The 22,855-nt window shown below is 42.4% G+C and overlaps 2 protein-coding genes and 1 pseudogene across 4 annotated transcripts in view; 1 reads left to right on the forward strand and 2 right to left on the reverse strand.

The window, feature by feature from the left end:
• On the reverse strand, positions 1-7,544 carry LOC106801749 (disintegrin and metalloproteinase domain-containing protein 1-like). Its single transcript, XM_014787234.2, has one exon. The coding sequence runs from the start codon at positions 5,383-5,385 to the stop codon at positions 2,737-2,739; it is 2,649 nt and encodes an 882-aa protein (XP_014642720.2). The 5' UTR covers positions 5,386-7,544; the 3' UTR covers positions 1-2,736.
• Positions 7,545-10,052: 2,508 nt separating this feature from the next.
• The window catches only part of MAPKAPK5 (MAPK activated protein kinase 5), a 39,819-nt gene continuing 27,016 nt past the window's right edge, over positions 10,053-22,855 (reverse strand). For 2 of the 3 annotated variants that reach the window (XM_014787104.2, XM_087424208.1), the window contains 7 exons: positions 21,767-21,847; positions 18,829-19,016; positions 16,824-16,944; positions 14,041-14,171; positions 13,653-13,774; positions 12,494-12,598; positions 10,053-10,502 (listed from right to left, as the gene is read on the reverse strand). In XM_014787104.2, the coding sequence (XP_014642590.1) occupies positions 10,408-10,502; positions 12,494-12,598; positions 13,653-13,774; positions 14,041-14,171; positions 16,824-16,944; positions 18,829-19,016; positions 21,767-21,847 (843 nt within the window). In that variant the 3' untranslated portion in view covers positions 10,053-10,407. The remainder of the gene's footprint in view (positions 10,503-12,493; positions 12,599-13,652; positions 13,775-14,040; positions 14,172-16,823; positions 16,945-18,828; positions 19,017-21,766; positions 21,848-22,855) is intronic. The other variant, XM_004429972.3, reaches the window with a different exon arrangement.
• LOC106801744 (small ribosomal subunit protein uS5 pseudogene) lies at positions 21,877-22,711 on the forward strand (annotated as a pseudogene).

Raw genomic sequence — 22,855 nt, forward strand, 5'->3', positions numbered from 1 at the left:
GTCTCCGCTGGCCGTAGGGAGCACAGAGAGGACAATAGCCACCCAGGGAAGGCAGGTAAAGGATGACAAGGAGTCACTATCAGGGTCTCCCGGGGCAGCAGCTGCCTGGGTCGTGAATGACCACCAACACAGATTATTGGAAAGTGTAAGCAAGCTCTCCTCAGAATCCCCCACACATAATGGGGAGAGGAATCAGGCGAACGAGTGCACACCGTAGAAGCGGTAACACAAGGTGCAGAACACTGAACTGTGACCCTGGGATTTCAGACCCGAGTTGCCCTACCTTCTCTCTCCTGCCCACATTAAAATTGGTCACTTCCCTGCTGCAGTGTGTCCTAAAGAGCTTCAACCGTCCGTCCCTGGAGTTTGGAGTTTCCACACGTTTTAAGATTCACCTGACAATTTGTCAATATGTCCAATTTCCCATCACTTTTTCAGAGGAAGTTCGTTCAAATACCTGTGTTAACCTTTGTTGCTTGGCTTCAACCTGGTCTTGCAAACCTGAGGGTCACTCATAAGGACAGCAGCTAAAAATTAAAAATAGTCTATACGGCTCCCACATTTGCTAAATTTTTATAAATTTTGTTGTCAAATATTGTGAAATCCTATTTAGGATTTATTGATTGATTCCCAACTATCTACCTGACTTTTTGTCTTTAAAGAATGTCATTAAATTAGCTAAGCATATGTACCTGAAACTCAAATCGGGTTTCCCTTACATTTGGTAAGTTTTTAAGAATATGTGATGCTAATTAGCTTTTATTATAGTCACCATCAGCATATGCAGTTAGGAAGGTTACCCCTTCTGTTCTCCACTGAAGTGCTTCTCAGCAGAAATCCTCCACACCTTTTTCAAAAGTCTCTAGTGACAAGTTTACATTTGGAGGCCTTCAGTCACCCACTTTCACCCTCGTGCTCAAAGCTCTCAGGTGACTGTCAACTAATGGTGTGTTTTCACCATGAATCTTGATCTTCTGGCATAGAACATTCTGAGATTTGGTTCCCAGCAAATCTCATGACCTGGAAATTTACATAACTGAAGGCTTGATTTTGGATTGTGCTCTGAAGTTTAGTTTTGTTCCACCCCAAGTAATTAACACAAGCTTCTTGAAAACAGAAGCTAGGTCTTACTTAGCCTTCGTTTGTTCTCTTTTACTCACATAGGGTGGGCAGTTAGAAGAGGGACTCAGCGAATGTATCGTCAGGGACTGATGCTCAGGAACTTCCCTGAGACTCAGAACACTCAACTTGTAACACCACTGCCCCTGGGCGAGGTTTTGGTTGTGTCTTGCCCAGGAACTAGCAAGTAGCATGCGCAGAAGGAACCCTCCTGTTTTTAAGGTTGGCTCTGGTTAACTCGTTCACTTGGTCAACATTTACTGTGTACCGACAATGAGCTGGGCCCCCAGAGCTGAATAAGACACAAACCTGCTGCTCCATGAGGTCAGGATGTAATAGGGGAAGAGACACTTTCATCGATCGTGACTACACAGTGTGGCAGGTTCATGATAGAGGTCAGCATCTGTTTGTAAGGCTTTTGTTTCATTAGTCACTGAGGAAGAAGCCATGTTCTGGGCAGTTAAGGACATATCGATTGTCTTCCCGATCACTGTTTTTTAACTGAAGGCAAAGGCTCATGAGGCAGTGGAGCATGTAGATTCAGTCATACCTGGGGCGGGACGCAGGTTCCACCCCTTACCAGCTCTAGAGCAAAACTCTCTGGTCTCTGTTTCCTCATGTACGAGATGCAGGTCTCATATGGCAGATGGGAGGATTACATTAATTAAGACAATGAATGTAAAGTGTTCAGCACAGTGTCTTGCACAGAATGGGCAAAGTCATTATTATGTGTGCTTTGTGCTCTCTTCACAAATAACTACCACATCCAAAGTATTGTTACCTCCTATTGGGGAGGTTCCTATGAATTGTTAGTAGACAAAATATCAACTTCAATATAGAAAGTAAGGAAAAAAATGAAAGGAAATAACAAAATCCTCCAACATGAACTCAGCAATATGTAAGGGTCCCCTTAGCTCAGTTGCCTATCCCTGCCGCATGCACCCAGACCCCTGTGATCAGACCACCCTGGATCAGATATAGCCCCATCCAGAGAACCCTGAAATAAAGAAGCCCCAAGGACTAGGTTGCATGGAATCTGAAGTGATGCTTCATCTGAAAATAGCCTTTTATTTATTTTGAATTACCTCTATTTCATGAATAGAAACTGTCAGGGCAAATTAGATACTCAGTAGATACTGTCCCTAAAATAATGCATTATTGTGACTGGGATGAATAATCCAGTGATAGTAATATAGGTACAGATAATATATTTTATCAAACAAAATAGATGGAAGATCGTATGTCCTGAAAAATAATTTCAGCTCAGAAATGGGCCCAAATGAATCAAGACATTGATAGCAATAATGCATGAGAAGAGCTTAAATAAGTTTCATGAAATGGGAAAAAGCAAAAATATAGGATACTTCATGTGTGATTTCATATATGAATACATAAGCAAATTGCTAAAATGAATATTGTAAGCAGGGAGTTCTCTCCTCCCACATTCGTATGTTTCCATAGACTATAGAGTCCAATCTGAGCCACTGGAGCTATCAGTTCCCACTTCACCTTTGCCTCTCTGAGCCTCTTATTCCCACTCGGTGCTTGAAGTATTTCATGTATTTGGCTTCTTCCTCCACTACTCTTCTGCCTGTGGTTATTTCTGTCCTTCACCTCTTATGGTGCAGGCTGTTCTGGGGCCAGTGGTGGGGCCTGTGGGGGTGGGGCCTCCGGGGGTGGGGCCTGCTCCTGGGGTGGGGCCTCTGGGGGTGGGGCCTGCTCCTGGGGTGGGGCCGCCAGGGATGGGGCCTGCTCCTGGGGTGGGGCCTGCTCCTGGGGTGGGACCTGCTCCTGGGCTGGAGCCTCCGGTGGTGGGGCCTGCTCCGGTGGTGGGGCCTCCTCTGGAGGGGCTTCCTGTGGTGCCTCCTTTGGGACATCCTCTGGTTCGATCTCCTGTAAGGACTCCACAGTCTCCTCTGAGCTCAATACTGTGGAGCCCCCTGGCGTCTCTACTGACTCAATTCCAGCATTGAGGCTAATGATAAGTAATAAAAGTAACAATAATACTATAAGAAATATAGGGAGTATGAAAATTATCATGCCAAGACGTTTAACTTCATTCCCACGCTTAATTGGACTGCGACTTTCACCTGCACTTAGATTTTCAAACATTGTTTTGCCAGGAGGACCACTGTCCACACTACCCCCATTTCCAGGATCTCTGCAGTCAGGAGGGGCATAGCCAGCCTCACAATGGCAGTGCTTTAAATTGTTGCAAACTCCTTTCCCATTACACATTTCTGCTGGTTCACAGTCATAGTTGAGCACAGCGTGATCAGTGCAGGAGTAATTCATGCACACTTTGTGTGGGGCACAAAGAGTGCCAGTGTGCACATCTCCATCATCAGGGATATCAGTAGTGTTATATGCATCCATGCTCCAACAGAAGTCATTTTCATGAGCGACCTGGATCAGTGAATGTCCCGGTTTGACTCGTGGTACCCGTCTAATATTTGTACATATAAGTTTCCCACAAAATAAATTATCATCTACACACTTAACATATCTTGACCTAGCCAAGGTAGGACGGCCACAGTTTCCAAATCGGTCCCCTTTGCTGTTCATTGAAATGTAACAGTCTTCTGGCGCAGACCTTGCAGGGTGCCCATATATACCAATGCATTGATTATCAGGGTTCTTACACCGACCCCCAACACAATAGTGAATTAAATCACATGATGTACCATCTTGCTTATAGCTGTCTGTGGGGCATTCTCCAGAGGAACCATTACAATACTCTGGGAGGTCACACTCTCCCAAAGGAGGACGGCACATGAATCCTGTATTTCTCCATTGGCAAGCGAAACAGCAGAGTCCATCACTACACTGTGCATGCTCCCTCAGGTTACATGTTTGGTCACAGCACGGGTGACTGGCACAGAAAGAACCACAGTCACACTGCTCATCGCCTTCCACCACACCATTACCACATTCAGCATTCCTACGCATGCGGCCTTTGTGCTGAGGCTTGTTGAATAGGCAGGCGCCTTTGAGTTCAAGGAGGAACTGGTAGAAGTCATCAGAGCTGCAGTTGCTGAAGCCACTTTCTTTAGTGATATTTTCATGCATGAGGCAAAAGCGTGTATCTTTACAAATGCAGGCCGAGTGGTCGTGCTGAATACCCAAGTTGTGCCCCAGCTCATGGACCATGAGCGCTGCAAACAGGAGGACATCTTCATGATGGAAGGATTCAACAGCTGCTGCAAAGCCGCTTGAACAGGCACCGTTGAGAAATGCCTGTCCCATATCCTCTTCAGGACGATGTCCAACAATCATGTGGGCGACATCATGCTTCACACGTTGGAAGAGCTTCTCTTGTCTCCAGCTATTGAAATTCTTGAGTGTAACTTGCAAGTCCACTGGGACCTCTATGAGGTCCCCCTCGGTCCAAATCTCCATTCCAGCCAGCACCACCTCGGTGTTTATTCCCCTAGTGAAGCTGTTGGCCAGAGCAATGATGTCCATCACTCTCTGGACTGTCTCATTGATGTTACTGCCCCACATTTGGAACCGCTGGTTGTTGACCACGACAAACATCTCCACATACTTGGTGTGTGACCACAAGTAGGACAGCGCCTGTGGACTGTGAGGCTTCCTGCTCCCTTGTTGCTGGCTGGTGGACGCCACTTGGCTGTCTTCGGAAGTGACACTACAGGAGATTCCAGCTTCGTGTGCCATGGTGTACAACACGTGTTCAAACCGTTTTGAAGAGTCCATGGGCTCAATGCCATAGGATTTTCCCCCCTTAATCAGGATGCCCCTGAGGCCTGAGCAGGTGTTGACAGAAACAAAAGAACCTGGGATGCCTTCTATGTAGCCTTCGTAGTGACAGTCACGTGAGATGAAGGGCATTTCTTGTCCCAGGCTGCCATTGTGGTAGCTGAAGACTGGAAAGTTATCCACAAAATAGTCTCTCTTCACCTTCAGGTGAATCAGCTGCTTCTGGCCCTGCATAAATAGCATGTAAGATGCCTTTTCCACTGGGTCTTCCCTTCCCTTGACTGTCAGCTGCTTGGGAATAATTATTTCATAGAAAGTGTAATATACAGATCCCAGATCACAGTACATGCTTGGCAGAAAAATCACTAACAGCAACATAATCCCTAACCTGACACATGAAGAGCCTGGTGCTGGCCCCAGTCTCAAGTTCATCTTCTGCTGAGCCCAAGTCTGAAACTTTATCTTACCCTCTTTCAAGGCCACTTGGTTTTTCCATCGAGAAGGCAGTACAGAGGCAGAACCTCTCATAGAGGCTGCCACTGACATGTCCCCAGTGACTCAGTTGATGATGCAGGGCCTGTGTCCATCAGCAGCAGCTCTCTCTGGCATGCTGAGCCTCAGAGACTCAGGTATTAACCCCAGATCTATGCTGACTCCCTTATAAGTAGCTGCTGCCCGGCTCTAAGTCTTACAGACTTCGGGGCTATGTTTTCATTCTTGCTTCTCTCTCTCTTGATCTTCAGTAGTTTCCTTACTGTATGACTTTCTCCCAACAGCAACAGCTTTAAGGTTCCTTGGCTAAGTTCCCTTCACCCTCACAGGGAGATATACCAAGTACAAGCTTTGTAATGATTTAGCCAGTACCGAAACTCAGGCAAATTATCCTTATCCTCAGCCGAGGCCACGCTACTCCTGATATCCGTTAATCTGCTGATTCTTTGAAACCCAACATTCTGGCAGGAGGTTGGGGGGAGGGGACAGGGATTCTTTGGGGATCTCTGAGCAGGACAAAGTTCTCTGTTGCCCACTGCCTCTTTTCTTCATTTCTGTAGTATTCAGGGTACAGTTTCTCAGTCCAACCTTCTTTTGTCAGTGTCTGTTTTTTTCCTTTAATTCAAGAAAAATTGTATGTGGATGCACAGATTCTCCCTCATTAGCCTTTGTTCATAACAGATGAGTTCAGACATTTTATATCTTCATATAAACATAATTTTTCTCTACAAAGAAGTTTTCCTCAAAAAATCAAAGATAGAACTACCATATGATCCAGCTATTCCACTGCTGGGTATTTATCCAAAGAACTTGAAAACACCAATGCATAAAGATACATGCACCCCTGTGTTCACTGCAGCATTATTCACAATAGCCAAGACTTGGAAGCAACCTAAGTGCCCATCAAGGGACGAATGGATAAAGAAGATGTGGTATATAGACACAATGGAATACTACTCAGCCATAAGAAACGATGAAATCCAGCCATTTGTGACAACATGGATGGACATTGAGAGTATTATGCAAAGTGAAATAAGTCAGAGGGAGAAGGTCAAATACCGTATGATTTCCTTCATTAAGTAGTTAGATAATAACAACAATAAACAAACACAGAGAGACAGAGATTGGATTGGTGGTTACCAGAGGGGAAGGGGGGAGGGAGGAGGGCAAAAGGGATAATTCGGCACATGTGTGTGGTGATGGGTTGTAATTAGTATTTGGGTGGTGAACATGATGTAATCTATGCAGAAATAGAAGTATAATGATGTACGCCTGAAATTTATACATTATAAACCAATGTTACTGCAATAAACAAAAAATTTTTTAAAAAAAATAAAAGAGCAAAAAACAATAAAATAAAAAGGAGATAATACTCATCTTTCAGGATTGATATGAGAATTAAATGTGATGATAGCTGTAAACTGCTCAGCACACAGTGCCTGGTACATTCTAAGTAGTCAATAAATGGGAGCTATTATTATTAAAAAAAAAAAAGTTGTTTTCCTAATACATAGGCATAGTAAGTGTTAAATGAAATGAGCTCAGTTTCCCTATGGAGGTATATAAGTGACTAGGATCAAAGTTCAATTCCTCCCAACTGCCTCAACATAAAGACAAACTCTGGTGTAAAAACAAAGTCTGATTAACCAGGTTATCTAGTCACCATTTCATCAAGAAAATAAAAATGGACTCTATAAGAACTTTTAAAAGATTTCTTCACTTTTTAAACTAAAATTGAACTGTAATATCTTGATTTCCTGGTATATTTAACAGTACAGATTTTAAAGGGAAAAAAAACCCTATCTATCCATATTTCTTGCCCAGCCAGTTATTCTCCTGTGCATTCTAAGATGCACTAAAGTAAGACTCTACATCTTTTATCTTTCATAAAAATAACTTTATATTAAGTCAAATATTTACAATATAAAACCTTTAAAATAAGGTTATGTTTAAAAGTAACACTCAAAAATGGGGAAATGCCCTATCTAATTCAAAAAGGAATGGTATGGCACCACAAAATCTCAGATATGAGCATGAAAGCAGATCAACTCATTATCCCCAATTACTAATATTTAATTCCTAATACAGATGATAAAATTTATCATTAGCATCTAGCAAGAACATTCATACTGTCATATCACAAACCATTAAAAAAATTATACAAAAAAGATGAAATGATTTCTGGCTGGATTTCTTTTCTCCTTGTATTTTATATAAGAGTAAAGCCTCAAAATTATATAATTTGGAATTTATCATAGGCTTAGGGTGTTTCCCTGTGTCTTAACCAAAACAGACAGGGCAAATTAAGTCATTTTGTAGGATAAAAGAACCAAATCAATAATGAAAGAACACTTCTACTTTTTAAATAAATAAAAATATAATTAAAATTAAATATCCAATTTTCCAATTCTCAAATTGAAACACATTTTCTTCAATAAATACAGGCACACGCAAGCATTCACACACAAGATCTGATTTAAATCATTTGCCTTCTTTAACCAATAATTCCTTCAACTTGTTCTTTCTCAAATGAATACAAGCACAAAACTCTTTTTAAAAAGCAGTTCCTCCTATATATATGTTTGAAACAATAAATTTCTGACAGGTATTCTCCTATGCTTATACAATATATTAGCCAGAAAGACACACAAGTTGTTTTACATCAAGCAGATGTATAAGTACAGTAAAGTCTAATGGTATTTGAGTGATAAATAATGGTTTTAGTAAGCAGAGGGTTAGCAAATCATGTGGGAAAACTGGAAACTAACCTCCTGCCTGCGAGAACTGTTCTTAGAACGTGAACTTTCCACAGGTACAGGTGTTAGAGAGACAGGCCAGAGAAACAAGAATGATTTTTTTTTACTTCCAGTTACATGCAAATTTTGCTTTCTTAATAAACCTGACTGGTATGTGAAAGCAGAATTTGCTCCTAGCCTACAAACAAACTCCACAAACAAAACTCCAGTTTGAAGACCAAACAAAGACCACAAACAAAACTCCACTTTGAAGTCCTTTGGGAGCTATTGTTTTGTCAAGGAGCTCTGTCCAGGGTAGGACCCACTCTGGAGTTATAATGGCAGTGTATTCACATACTTCCAGCGTGGTGCTCATCTGGACGTGTCTGGACACAGCACTCATTTTAGGGGCCAGATTAGTTCAGCCTGAAGTGACTGAAACACAGGCAACTGCTGGTCAGAGTAAAAGGAAGCATCATTTGGAGACCCTTTTAGATCATGCCTAAAATTCACCACACATTGAAGGAAAAAAACCATCCTGAGCCTTTAGAAGACATGCAGATAACAAATCTGAGAAGTTAATGGTAGACTGCGCATGCTAGAAGGTTCCTCTGAAGAAAAAGAAGAGTAACAAAGTTAATTACTGCCTTCCTCTCCCCAGCAAATACTGAAACCTCTGCCCTAAGAAAAACGAGTGTCAGTTGTTCTACAAACAAGCGCAGAGTTTTTCCTGATTGTAAGAAGTGATTTGTAAGACCTGAAAAACAGAATAATTTAATTCAACCCTTAATTCAACTCTCAGCTAAGTTTTTTGGTCAGTAAGTAAGAAAACATTTTTTCTCTGCTGCCTAACTCATAGATTTTGCTACATTTAAAAGTACTGAACGCTGCTTACAGGGTATCTATTTTTACCAGTTATCAATCAGCTAGGATTAGTGAGCCTTACCTCAAAAAATACCCTGAATTATAAATTCTCCAAGATGAAAGGGAACCAATGCAATAAGCTAATTCTTAGAAGATACTTTGTGTTTTTATCATATATTCCCACAGTCAGTCATACACATATGAGCATACTAATCAAATGTCACCCTGAAGACATACTCAGCAAAGTGGAGGAGTTAGAAAATAAGTGAGCTCTGTGGGATTGATTTTGATTGAAGAGAATGTGATGGAATAAAACTGAATAACTGAGCCTACTGACCTTCTTCCTCTGCTCTGTGAACTGGAGTTTGCCTATTAGAGCTCTATTTGCCAACACAGGTACCCACCAAAAACTGCTCAAAAAATAAATAAATAAAAATGGTTTGTTATGGAAGCCCATATGCACAACAGAAAACTAGAATAGCATCCAGCTTTGTTTTCCATTGAAACAGCTGATCTCTGGGCCAGAACCATGCTTCCTGAAAATAAAAGGTACTAAACAAAATAAATGCAGTCCAGGGAATGCCAGCGTGAAACCCAGGCAGAAACATGACAGAGAAAAAGAGCAGCTTTTAGAGAAAAAAACTGGACCATTTTAGATGCTAATCCAATGGTCCAGTTTTTATGATATGTAACTTTCTCAGAAAAATCATCCCGTGGAGGAGGCCAGAAGAACGGGAAAGGAAATAAGAAGCAATGGAGCTGGTGAGGGCTGTGGGGAAGGTGAGAAGACAAAGTAGGACCTTAGGGGAGGGGAATCTGAAGCTCTGGTTAAACATGAAAAGAATAAACTCAAAAGATAATCCCATTAGAGTTAAGAAACACACCAATACCCTGTAAAAAATATGACGAAAAAAGAAATGTTATCACTTTTCCCTAGGGAATTAGGGACAAGAGAAATGAGGGCTCAGCTCCCTGTCTCTTCCATCATGGGAGTTGGCATCCTGTGAGTTCCAGCAGGCAGTCTGCAACATGGATCCACGAAAATTTCTTGGCACCAGAGCTAATCTACTGATAGTAAAGAAAATAAATACACAGGGCAATTGAAACCAGATTCCACAGTACTTGATTCAACTGTTTACTAAGCAGAAAGGTCAGTATAGTTGGTCCTTTGTCTACTGCTGGCAAATGGTTTCTGTATACATTACTACAAAAAAAAAGATCTTGCTTGACAATACCATCTGTCATCTTACAAACTTATGACTAAATAGTCCTAAAGTCATAGTGTATCTCTAGGAACTGAGCTTTTCTTAAAAACAAATAAATGAACTATACTATTAGTAAATCCTGTATCTAAATCTATACAGTATCTTTAAGCAATGTGGAAATGAAATTATGATTTATTAATTTACATAAAAATTACTTTATACATTAAAGAATAATATTTCAAATTGTTAAAAAACAACATCCGAAGCTGTCATTATTGAGATTCATGGGACATGGTTTGCTCTTCTATCACTTGCTTCACAATTTCTGCCAGTTTTAGTCGATCTACTTTATCTGTGAATCCACGACCTGAAACCCAAGAAAGAAAAATGTCAGTTTCCAAACTGTTTGGGAGGTGATGGATTCTTGACAGGGACCCAATAAAATATACCTTACCAGTATCAAATTCACCCTCATCAAGTGGGGAACCATCCCCAACACTGATCAAAAGCAGTTCAGATCCCCCATTTAAAAAAAAATTTTTTTTAAATTTGTGGTGAGGAAGATTGTCCCTGAGCTAACATCCATGCCAATCTTCCTCTATTTTGTATGTGGGACACTGCCACAGCATGGCCTGATGAGCAGTGCTTAGGTCCGCGCCCATGATCCAAACCTGTGAAACCTGGGCCACCAAAGTAGAGCACGCAAACTGAACCATTACGCCATCAGGCCGGCCCCAGATCTCCCATTTTTTAGGTAGCAATTGAGCAGTTTCATTTAACCCAGCAGTAAAAATCCAATCTTCACTACAACAGCACAGAAGGAAACCACAAAGAGGGAGAAGATCTTTGTATTATGTATGTCTGACAAAGGACTCGTATCCAGAATAAAGAACTCCTTCACATCTATGAAAAAGATACAACTCAATAGAAAAATGGGCAGAAGAAGAGGCACTTCACAAAAGAGGAAATCTAAACAGCCAATAAATATTTAAAAAGTGCTTAAGCTCAAACGTCATCAGGGAAAGGCAAAGTAAAATGACATTTCAATACCGATACATAATAACCAGAATGACTAAAATAAAAAAGATGATAGACAATAGCAAGTGTTGCTGTGGATGAAGAATAACTAGAACCCTCAAACACTGCTAGTGGAAGTATTATTGGTACAACCACTTTGGAAAACCAGTGGCAGTACCTACTAAAGCCAAACAAATGAATACCCCCATGAACCAGCAATTCCAATCCTAGGTACATAAGAGAAATGAGTTCATCAAAATATATACACAAGAGTGTTCCTGGCAGGCCTTTTCTTAATTACCAAAACCTGGAAACAACCCAAATGTCCATTCAACAGTAGAACAGATATATATATATCAAATATATATATTGATTTAGTCAACAAATATAATGTTGACTAAAAGAAGCCAGACACAAAAGAACACAGACTTGTCTGATTCTATTTACCTAACATACAAAACCAGGCAAAATTAATTTATAGTGCTAGAAATCGGGATCATGATTACTCTTGGGCATGGGAGGTAGTGACTAGAAGAGGGCCCACGTTCCACTACATGTTCTAGGTGCTGCTTACAGGGGAGTGTTCACTTTCTAAAAATTCATCCAAAGTGCACACTTCAAGAGTGATCACTTTTCTGTATTGATATTTCAAAATCTTAAAAAAAATCCCAGGGAAGCTAATCTCCTCCAAGTATGGGAATGGCCAGGCTCGTACTTTGGATTTCTCATGTCCAAGAACCAAGCCAGGCAATGAAGTCAAAGAGTTTGCTCCCTTCTCTGAGCATCCTGGAGCTTAAGTTTAGTTTAGTCTGCTAAATAGAAAGACAATACAAAAAGCAGTTCAAGAAATACATCTCTACTTTGTTTGCCTGGGGAAAAAAATTCAGTGAGCAGCAGATCTGGCAAACTCTCTACTCTTTAGTAAAACAGCTCTTCTCTAAGATAAGTAGATCAGCAGGTTGGACTCCCTGGTACTTTGCCCTCTTTCTCCCCTTCAGACTATACTGCTCCTTAATGACCTAGTCAACAGCCCAGGTATCTGGGAGGAGTTCTGAAATCTGAGGGGTTTTTTGCCCAAGTGGTGTGTGACAAGGGCTCTGCAGTGTTAAATTTGCAACACACAATTTATCTGAACTCTGGAAAACAAGTGAAAGGGCCAGATGTCCAGACATGCTTGGGCAGTTAATGTAGGGCTAATGTGGAGTCCCACAATACTCCACTCACTCTCCAGCCTCACTTGGTCTGAAAACAGCCCCGGCTTGGCCCCCAGAGATCCTACACATGTTCTATACATAATCACTTTTCTGCATTCCTGGGGAAAGGAGTAGTTCAGGCTCCTACCATTCCAGCTGAAGCTTTGCAGAGTATCTCTTAGGAGTTTGCATTCCCGGTTATACTTCCAAGCCTCCTGCATTACTTCATTCAGCTTTTCATCTTCATTCTCTCCTATTGATAAAATTGAAGAAGTTACGTTCTTCTGTAGCATTATGGGATTTTAGTGTCACAGATGGAAGGACATGATGTTCAACTTATTGAGAAGTGATGATTAAAAGTGCAAACTTTACCAGACACTGTCGTTAGTGCTAGTCCCTACATTACACGTACACCACTTCTAGTCTTTGAGCTCTTTCACTGTGACAGTCTCACACAAATCCTCTGATAGCCCCAGAGTCTTAGCACTGGGGAATGGGAAATAGGCAGTGTCAGACTCTATTGCTGAGCAAAAACACCGGGTTAACCCAAGAGACTAAGAGAGGAAGGAAGAACAAGGCTGAGTGGGCTCCCTTCTTTCTCCTAGGCTCATTTCTTACTTTGGAAGGCTATCTTAGGTACACTATGTGAGTTCTCTTAAAACACAAAGAATCTAGGAAGACAGGTCAACCCAACAGTTTTCTGGCCTACTTCTTGAAGCATCTCAATAAAATCTGCTGAGAAAAGCCCATCACACCCCAATGAGTGGAGAGAGAACATACTGCAAGAAAGCTGTCACTCAAAAGGACCCATGTATAAGTCACACTCTGCCCATGATACGAATAGCAGCAGGGGCCGCTTCTGAACTTGGAAGGTGTTCTCTTTATATTCACAAGTTAATGACAGCCTTGCACTCTAAAGGTTCTGGAAATGATGTTTCCTGACCTTCCCAACTTGATCCTGACCCTGCCACAATTTCTATTCTCCATCCTCTATCCTGTGCCCTCGTTAACAAACTAAGAAAACAGAAAATTATATGCTGTGCCTGACACTGGCAATTAAACCTCAACTAGAAATTTCACAGAAAACCAAAGGAGGGGGAGAACTTACCACATCTCTGAGTTCCCACTCACTGTCCACTATTTTTAGTGGGCACAGACTAATTTATATACTTATTTTCTTATAACACAAAGATGAAACAGACAACCTCAAATTAAACCACTCCTTTTATCATGTGCATGTGCACTTGTGTGCACACGCACGCACACACACACACACACACACACAGAGCATTCGTAAATGGCGTGACCTTTACCAGCCTGGGGGAGAATACACTGAGCAATCACATCTCGGAGCTTTTCCAAGGCAACATTTGAATCCTCGGCTCCATTCTCACGGTCATGGATATAAACACAGTCCTTTGGCTTGGTGCTTTAAAAGTTTGAGAGAGAGGTAATAACAAGGTGAGACCTCAAAACCCAACTCTCAACAGATGTTAACTCTAAACATAAGGCAACAGATTTTTCAGATAAAATAATTAACTATAGAGTATCTCCAACTTCTGATGCTATTTAAAGAGCTTATCCTTTCCATCTTCTTAAGAGGCAGAAAAAGGGCAGACCCCTGGCTGACCTTTTAGAACCCTACACTCAGCCACATCAGCCATGAAGGAAAATGGATGAAATAAGCTCAGTTACCCAAGTAATTTCCTCTTCCTCAGAATGGGGTTGTTCACAGAGTGCAGGGGTTTGAGGCTGACTTTCAGATCCTGGATTCGCATGTTGGCCAACTGTTCTGCGTGAGCCTGCTGGATTCCTGCAACCACCGCCTGAATGCAAACATTGTCGTCAGTTTTTCCACATTCATTTATGGGCACCTAAAAAGCCAATCTAAGAAAGTGGGAGGAGAGGCTCAAAGAACTAAGAAGGCAATTTCATTCTTATGCTGGCAGTAAACAGCATAAGGTAAGGCAGAGGACTCTTCCCCATGGATCAGCAGGGCCCAGGGAATACCAGGGCAACAAAAGGGCCACACAACAGTTAGCTAGCCCTTCTTCCCTGCAGGGGGCACAAAGGCAAGTAAGAAATACTACCAAGGCTCCTGCTCACAGTCACTGGCAAGGGCAAGTGTAAGGAGAGGCGTACATGTACAACAGGGAAAGGCTGGCAGGCTACTACCTGAGAAGCCTCCCAGAGTGGCATTTATTCACTGGCCCCACAGTGTAGACAGTCACCTCAGCCCTGAAGCTCAGAATCCCAACCATTTCACACGTTGAGCATCGTAAACCTTTAGGAACTGATCTATAAGCCAGTCAATTAATTTACAATGAGAAATAACTATCGTGGAGTCTAGAACTCTTGAAGTCTGTGTCTTTATGACCAGTGCGTGCTTTCACTAGGGGCAGACCAATGAGGGAAGGCAAATAATCAGCAGAAAACTTCTTACCAACAAGATGATCCCACTTTTGTATTTAAAAAAAGGACAAATTCTGTGAGTATGTCTGTGTCTCCCCAGAAAAAGATCAGGAAGGGATACATCAAGCCATAGATTACCTGACCTCTGAGGGGTGAGTCTGAGGCAGGGGAATGAAAGGGAACTTTTGCTTTTTATTTTATATACTTCTATATTGTTTGAATTTCAACAACAAAAGACCAAAAAAAAAATAGTTCCTTGGTAAGCATGCAGTTAGATCAGGAAGAGTTTGAACTCAATGAAGGGAATGTAATGGCCAGCCCGGTCTACACTACCCTGGACCCTCACATCTATCTCCTCATCAGTGATGGCTCAACCAAAAAGATGGAAACAGCTCAAGGTCATGAGCTCAGGCTCCATCTCCTAGGGAGGGCTTAGATAGAGACTATTCAACATCTGCATATGTGGCTCTTTTTCCTACATTTCCAAAGTTGACCAACCCACATCATGACCATATCATTTCTTTAAAAACAGGAATATACTGTCACATTGCAGTTCCATCTTGTAGACTTAGGAACCACTCTTTCTCATTAAGAAGATTCTACATAGCCATACTTGGCTTCATTATGCATTAATTTTAAAGTAACTCCAGATGGCAATCTTATTTCTTCATTTCCAAGATCCTAAGGAAAGCCACAGTGTAACCACCATGTGCTAACAACCAGAGGATCCAAGTAATCCCTTTGGGTTTTGGACTGACCAAACCACTCCTGGCCTACTGAGCATATCTAAACCAGGAAGACAACCACACGGCAGAGAAGTCTGTTCCTTCCAGCTTTCCTTTCTCTCCCATACTCCAGCTAAATTAAGGGAGGTCTAGCATTCTTTTTTCCTATTCGTTTATTCTTTCTCACCCTTCAACCCCATCCCTTGAGAGTAACACTCAAGTCTGTGTTACTGTCTTTACCTCTCAGCCACACTCTGGTCCCACACCACACATCTCATCCATTTGAATGTCCATCTGCCACCTTCAACAGTATCTAAAACCTAAGAGATGTCCCTTTACCCAAACCAGTCTCGTTCCTGATTTCCCTCTATTTGTCAATGGTATCACCACATATGCCACCCACTGTCCCCTTATATCTAGCAAGTCACCAAAAATTGTAGAAATTTGTCTTCAAAAATATTGAGCCTATTTATTCATCTCTACTTCTCTGCTCCCAGAGCCACCCCTTAGCTTCTAGGTTACTGTAGAAGTCTGAGGTTGGCAAGTCTGCAAGTCTGGCTGACCATCCCTAAATACCTTCCCTGTGGCAAATCTCTTATCAAAAATCTACAATGGCCTCTCAGTTACATCCTACTAAGACTTAAACCCCTCTCTCTACTTTCAAAGCCTGGCCCTGCCACACCTATCTCACCAACTTCCCATTAATGAAGCCAGGCTGTTTTTCCCAGTGATGCACTTTAGCTTCTAATATTTTGCTCATGTTGTTCACCACACTTGGGCATTTAAACTGTCTACTAAAATTCGTGAAGGCCAGCTCATGGCCAAACATGTGAAAGAGCTCAGAAACTGCCACACAATAGTTAATAAATGTGAGGGGGGTTGCCTGCTCTTCAAGAACCCTTCCCTAATTACAGCCCTTCAGGGATGTTCTCTTTTTCTGAATTCCCATAGCATTCACAGAAAATTTAGCATGCAAAGCTCTCATGTCTGAAATGTTCCCTCTTTGTTCCGTGTTTATTGGTCTTTCAAACGAGTCTTGTTTAAACCCCTTGGGGGAAGGGAGGATTTCCTATACTGCTCTGTGCCCCCAACCCCAAAGCACAAATATGGAGGATATTCCTTTGAGTGTTTCCTTAGTGTATATTTACTAGACCTTGATCTGCTCTTTTACAGAAAGAAACACTTTATTTCCAATCCTGATTTTCAGGAAACCAGAGATGTTTCTCTGGGAAAGACTGAGTGTTCTGCATTGTTTTGCCTTTAACCCCTCACTGAGTTGAGCCCCAGCATGCCTTCTCAACACATGCCTTTTCAGCCAACAAAATAAGCATCATTCAAAACCTTATCCATCATCAGTTGAGCAGAGGGTAGCACATTATCCAGGGCCTCGGTGGAGTTGAGCCAGGGGTGGTCCAACACTCCCTCGATGGTGAGTCTTTCCTCTGGTTTGACCTTCAAGAGCCTGTGGAGAAAAGGCCAACAGGGCTGCCAGAAGGCCAGGAAGTTCTGGTCTGGTCTGGCTCTAACCAGCTCCAGCTTCTGACTTTCTACCAATGCCTACAAACCTAGACTTTCCATCTGCAGGGCAGGGGTGGGGTTCAAATCCCTAACCACTAGTTGTGAGGGCACTGTGTCCCTGGGCGGTCCTTTCTGTACCAGACAGTGAGATAAAAATGGTAGTAAAAGGCTTGATCCAGTGATACTTCAGACTGAGTTCTAGGTTCAATGAGGTAATCCTACATATGACTTATAGTTCCTGAGACTTTGAACCTCTATAGTGATGTTTCTAGGACAGTGGGCTCTAATTTCCAAAAGGGACTCAAAGTGCTCTTTTGGCTGATAATGGCTGCAAAATTAGTTGAGGGGTCATGCGGTTCTGAAAATCCGATTACTACTTGGGATAAAACTCTTAGATGTGTCACCATATAGCAGGACATGAACCCTTTATTCTAAAGACATTCAAAAGCTAAAACTCTAGAGTCTCTGAGAAGGGGATGGCACTTCTTTCCAAGCCTAATGTATTGCTCTGTCCTGCTGCTCTTTGATCATACTTCTTTACCTCTTGTCCATTCATACTGACACAATCCCTAGCTCACCTCAGCACGTTCCCAGGGCTTTTTACAGCACCTCCTTCCAACCACATATCCTCCTATTCCAAATGTCAGAGTCAGGACAACATGCCTACTTGCTCTTTCAGGTTCTCTGCAACCTTCTGGATCATTCTGAAAAAACAGCTTCAGATTCTAAAGAAAAGATTATTTGGAAAAGAATCCCAAAGCTGAAAAAAGGTAATCAATGTTGCTCTAGGGACAGGAAATCTATTCTATAGAACTGATAGAGAACCACTTGGAGGATACTGATGTTTTGGTTAAATAGCTGAGAATACAGCATGCAGATAGCATGGGAAGACAGAGGATGATTTAATCATTACCTCTGCTCTCATAAAAAAACTTTTACTTGTTTATTTTAGAAACTAGTCCTTCTTTATATATATATACATAGGCCCCTAACCAACAGGACAAGCTCACTTTTGAAAGGGAGTGATCCCCATAGAGAAACAGCTGTACTGTCAGGAGACAGTTCCCAGTTAATGCTTATCTTCATTGCATACAGATGAAGAAACTGAAACCAAAAAAGGAGAAACTGCTCAGTGAAGACCAAGCAGTAGGAATATCAGAACAGCGCCCAAGTCCCAGGCAGCTGAGCCTCCCACAGGAGAGCGGGAAAAACAAATACACCTCAGATTTAGGTCTGACTTCTTACCTAGTCCTCCAGCTACCAAAGGACTCTGAATGTCAGCTCTCCCTCATCAACTCACTAGCCCTAATTCTTCTACATCTTCCCATCTTAATACATGTCAGAGCAACCACCTAGCAGTGGGAAGGCTGAGGAGCGGAGTCCAGACCCTACACAATCAATCATATACTCCCACAGCAGCCAAGAGATGAAAAGCCGAAAGAGTCGTCGTCGTCTTAGTACCTCACTTCAGTTCCTGGTGTCATGTCCGTCCCAGATGACTGGCTTACATGCCAGAAGGGCACACTGGGGGATTTACCATTTAAGGTCCTGAATTAATGCTCACAGAGTCACTGGCTACCGAGGAACCTGGGTTCACAACCCTGGGAACAAATTCTAGGAATGCAACAGGAGGAAGCAAAGCTCCATTTTCGCCAAGGTGTGGACACTGAGAAGTCTCATCTCAGGCTCCAGGGATAAGATTTCTGTGATGCTAAAATGGGAAGGAGCATGCCTGAGAAACAAATGACTTTTCTCTACCCAACACACCCTTGTGCTCCACCACCTTAAGGCCTCCTTGGCCTCCCCGCCCAGCAGCCCAGGGACTCACTTTCTCACAACATCTTTGGCCATCTCTGAGATCTGGCTCCACTCTTCCTCTGGGAACTCAAAACTGCCTGTCATGATCTTTCTCCGCATATCCTTTGGGATAGTCCGACTGTGGTGTTTGGAGTAAAAAGGAGGGTATCCACACAACATCACGTAGATAATCACCCCTAGGGACCACAAGTCACAGCTCTGAAAGCAAAAAGAAAATGGTCACTCATAGCCGAGGCACAGTCCCAAAATAAAGCCCCCAAGGACCAGCCCAGAAATAGGCCCTGACATACACAGGCTGATATCTCCAAGAATCACTTAACAGAGACCCGAAAAGTTTGAGTAAGTCTTAAGAGAACTAACTTTTCTCTCCATATTTTTTATATGCCACCAACACTACATATATATACACCAGCATACAAGCCAGTCTGGGGTAAAATAAAGAGTCATTTTTATTTTCACTGCTTAGGCCCAAGCTGCTATCTGATCCTTGGGTACAGGTGTAGGATACTTTGTCCCCAGTCAGAGAAGTAATAGATATAAGCCTACTGGTTGTAAAACATGTACTCTGTCAACCTGGGCTGGGTTGAGAGTGCAGGAATAAAGCAGCTAAGACACAGGCAGGCTGACCCCATAATATAGCACAAGTTATTTCGTAAAGCCCAAAGCAATTTGACACAGATCAGAGAGGCAGTGGAGGGAAGAAGAGGTCTAAAAGCATTGCTTTGGCCACAAAGGACTCACTGTGCCCATTTGCAAGACCGAACACTATTCTTGGGGGAGATATTCTGAAAGAAAGAAAACTGCCACCAACTACAATATCTGTAGGTATAAAGGTGACTCTGTGGCCTGTAGTCACAGCATGACTATTAATAAAGACAGACATGATTATTAATAAAGGACTCCTATTTTAGTTAAATGCAGCTCCACCTGCCCTGGAAACTGGGTCCTCAGAGGCTTCAATTCAAGCCTTTCTTGAATTGCAGGACAAAAGCAGTGTCTGCCTGAAAAGGGTGGCCCAGGGAACCTGCCACTGTGTCCACACACTCTTCCTCACACCATAGCTGTGTGCTCTGCTCTGAGAGAAACCTGGAAGATGGTGTGTCTCAGGTACTCTCACCCATGTTTTGCCATCATACTAATAGATATTTGTAGATGACATGACCCATGCAGTAGAACATAATTATTAAATTATAGAGGTGAAAAGGAGTCTTAAAGATAGTTCAAATCTCTCACTCTACACGAGGAAACTGATATTACAGAGATCTTATCACCTGTAAGGTCATCTGTCAAGAGTGAAACCAAGTGACCTAACCAACGTCACGCAGCCAAATAGTGGTGAAGCCAGAGCAAGTCTCCCAGCCTACTGCCTCTTTTTTTTTCAATTAAGGTTGACGTATTTATTTAATTTTTGAAAATTTAATTACATCTTATTATATATTTTAATTTAAAAAATTATTTGCAGGGGCCGGCCCAGTGGCCTGGTGGTTAAATTGGGTGTGCTCTGCTTCAGCGGCCCAGTTTTGGATCCCAGGCACATACCTACACCACTCATCAGCCATGCTGTGGCGGCGACCCACATACAAAATAAGAGGAATATTGGCAACAGATGTTAGCTCAGGGCAAACCTTCCTCAAGCAAAAAGAGGAAGACTGGCAACAAATGTTAGCTCGGGGCAAATCTTCCCCAGCCAAAAAAATAAAAAATTATCTGCAAATGTAGCATTCAGTTTTTATTTAGTTGCCAATATAAAGATTATATCTAGACCACCATATATACACATTCAAAAGTAACATGAACTATTTACTATTTCAACATGTTACTTATCTGCAGTATTTAATTTTTATGAATGCCATGCTAATTCATGAGTACCACTAGATTCACAAAATGGAACAGGAAGAGAAGAAAAAAATAGTACTGGGAAATAATATATCATACAAGAACCCACTGCATTCATGCTGAGGAGATTTTAGCGAGTAAGTTAATCTGTTATCTAAGAGCTTCTAGCACTCAATTCCTGCCTGCAGTGGGAAGCAAGGAGTAGTTTCTGACTCTGATACTGTAATCAGCACAGCCCTCAACCCTTTACCACATAAGGGCACAGCTGCCTATAGTTTTGAGTTTGTAGGGCAAGAAGGTGTGGAGCAGTGATTACTTGGGGACTGAACAGCGTTAATCATGAAGGTAGATGTTTACAGTTCTGGTCACGCTGTGCCAGTACCAAGTGCACGGTCCTGAGGGGCAGAGGAGCCTGTGTGTTCTTTGATATGTATGCATGTGTGTTAGGAATATGTGGGGCCCTCTAAAGTGTGGGACCCAGGAAGAGCCACCTACTGCCTTTTTATCATCCTCAGCTCCCTCTCTGTCATCTATATCCAGGCTTGAGTCCCCAAGCAGCATCATTTTTTTCAGATCTACTTGGCAACTCTAGGACCTCCAGGAAGAGGCTCTAAACCTCTGTGCTTTAGAACAGAGATGCTTGATGTGTAGATTACATATTAAGAACTGTGATAGTATCAGGTAACACTTAGGAGCACTTACTATGTGTACTAGACACTGTTCTAAGTTGGATATTTTATGGGGTAAGAAAGAATGGTACCATAACTGGCCATGGGATGTTCTCAGAAATAGCCTCTACCTCCAAAAAGCAAGACAACCACATCTTTTAATTGTGGTCACTGGACTGTACAGGTAGCCAAATAAATAACCTACAAGTGACCATAGCCCTTGGTTCTTGCTGCGAAACCTAAATTGGTAAGAACCTCATGTCATACTTCATCAGACAAAAACTTGAATTCCAAATACTCTTCTGCATGTGTGGCTACTTCCAGCCTTTTGGGCAGGAATGTTAAGGGCTTAAGAATGGAATTGGCCATATACCCAGAGGACCACAAACCCCTCCTAGAAGAGGGGCTCTACCTGAGGGGTGATGGTAAGTATCTCCTCCTTACCTTGTTATAGGTGTAGGGTGTTGGCGAGGTAGGTATGATGCCAGATTTCTCCTTCTGATGCCTCCTCTGTGCCTCTAGTACCTGTCAGAGTCAGACCACAGGGGATAATTTACTGAAAATTATACCAGTGACCTGCAACTTGAGACAGACTGCTGGAAGGCTGAAGAGGATAGACACTGGCAGTCAACAATGAAAAAAACTCCACATAAACACACTTTCAAAACCCTTTTTTCCCCTCTTACAACCAGCAATTTATCAGTGTTTGCCCAGATCAAGGACATGAAGATCAAGTCCCTAGAGGAGATTTAGCTCTTCTTCCTGTCCATCGAGACATCTCAGATCACTAACATTTTTCTGGAGACGTCCCTTAATGCCTGTGTAACAGCAGAACAGTGCTGGCCAGCGGATCAGGTTCAAGGTCCTTCTTGCCACTGGGGACTCGAACAGTCATGTCAGTCTGGGTGCTAAGTGCTCCAAGGAGGTAACCACTGCCATCCATGGGGCCAGCATCCTGGTCAAGCTCTCCATTGTCCTGTGCAGTGGGACTTCTGGGGGAACAAGACTGGCAAACCCCACACAGTTCCTTGCAAGGTGATAGGGTGCCGCCACTCTGCTGGTATGCTTCATCCTCTCACCCAGACCTAGTGCTATTGTCTTGGCCCCGGTGCCCATGAAGCTGCTCATGGCAGGTAATGACAACTGCTACACGTTGGCCAGGGGCTGCACTGCCATCTTGGGCGACTTTGCCAAGGCCACCTCTGAGGCCATCTCCAAGATCTACAGCTATCTTATCCTCAACCTCTGAAAAGAGACTGTGTTCACCAAGTCTCCCTATCAGAAATTCATTGGCCATCTTGTAAAGACCAACACCAGAGTCTCTGTGCAGAGCACCAGGCTCCAGCTGTGGCCACCACAGAGTGTTTTTACACAAAAAGAATAAAGTGAAAAGAAACTACCATTTATGACAGCATAAAAAATATTAAGGATAAATCTAACAAAAGACATGAAAGACCTGTACACTGAAAACTACAAAATATAGCTGAACAAAACTAAAGACAAAAATAAATGAGCCAATACAGCTTGCTTATG

This window comes from Ceratotherium simum, chromosome 35, assembly GCF_057802395.1.
Source record: "Ceratotherium simum simum isolate JZ-2026a chromosome 35, ASM5780239v1, whole genome shotgun sequence".
NCBI lineage: Eukaryota > Metazoa > Chordata > Mammalia > Perissodactyla > Rhinocerotidae > Ceratotherium > Ceratotherium simum.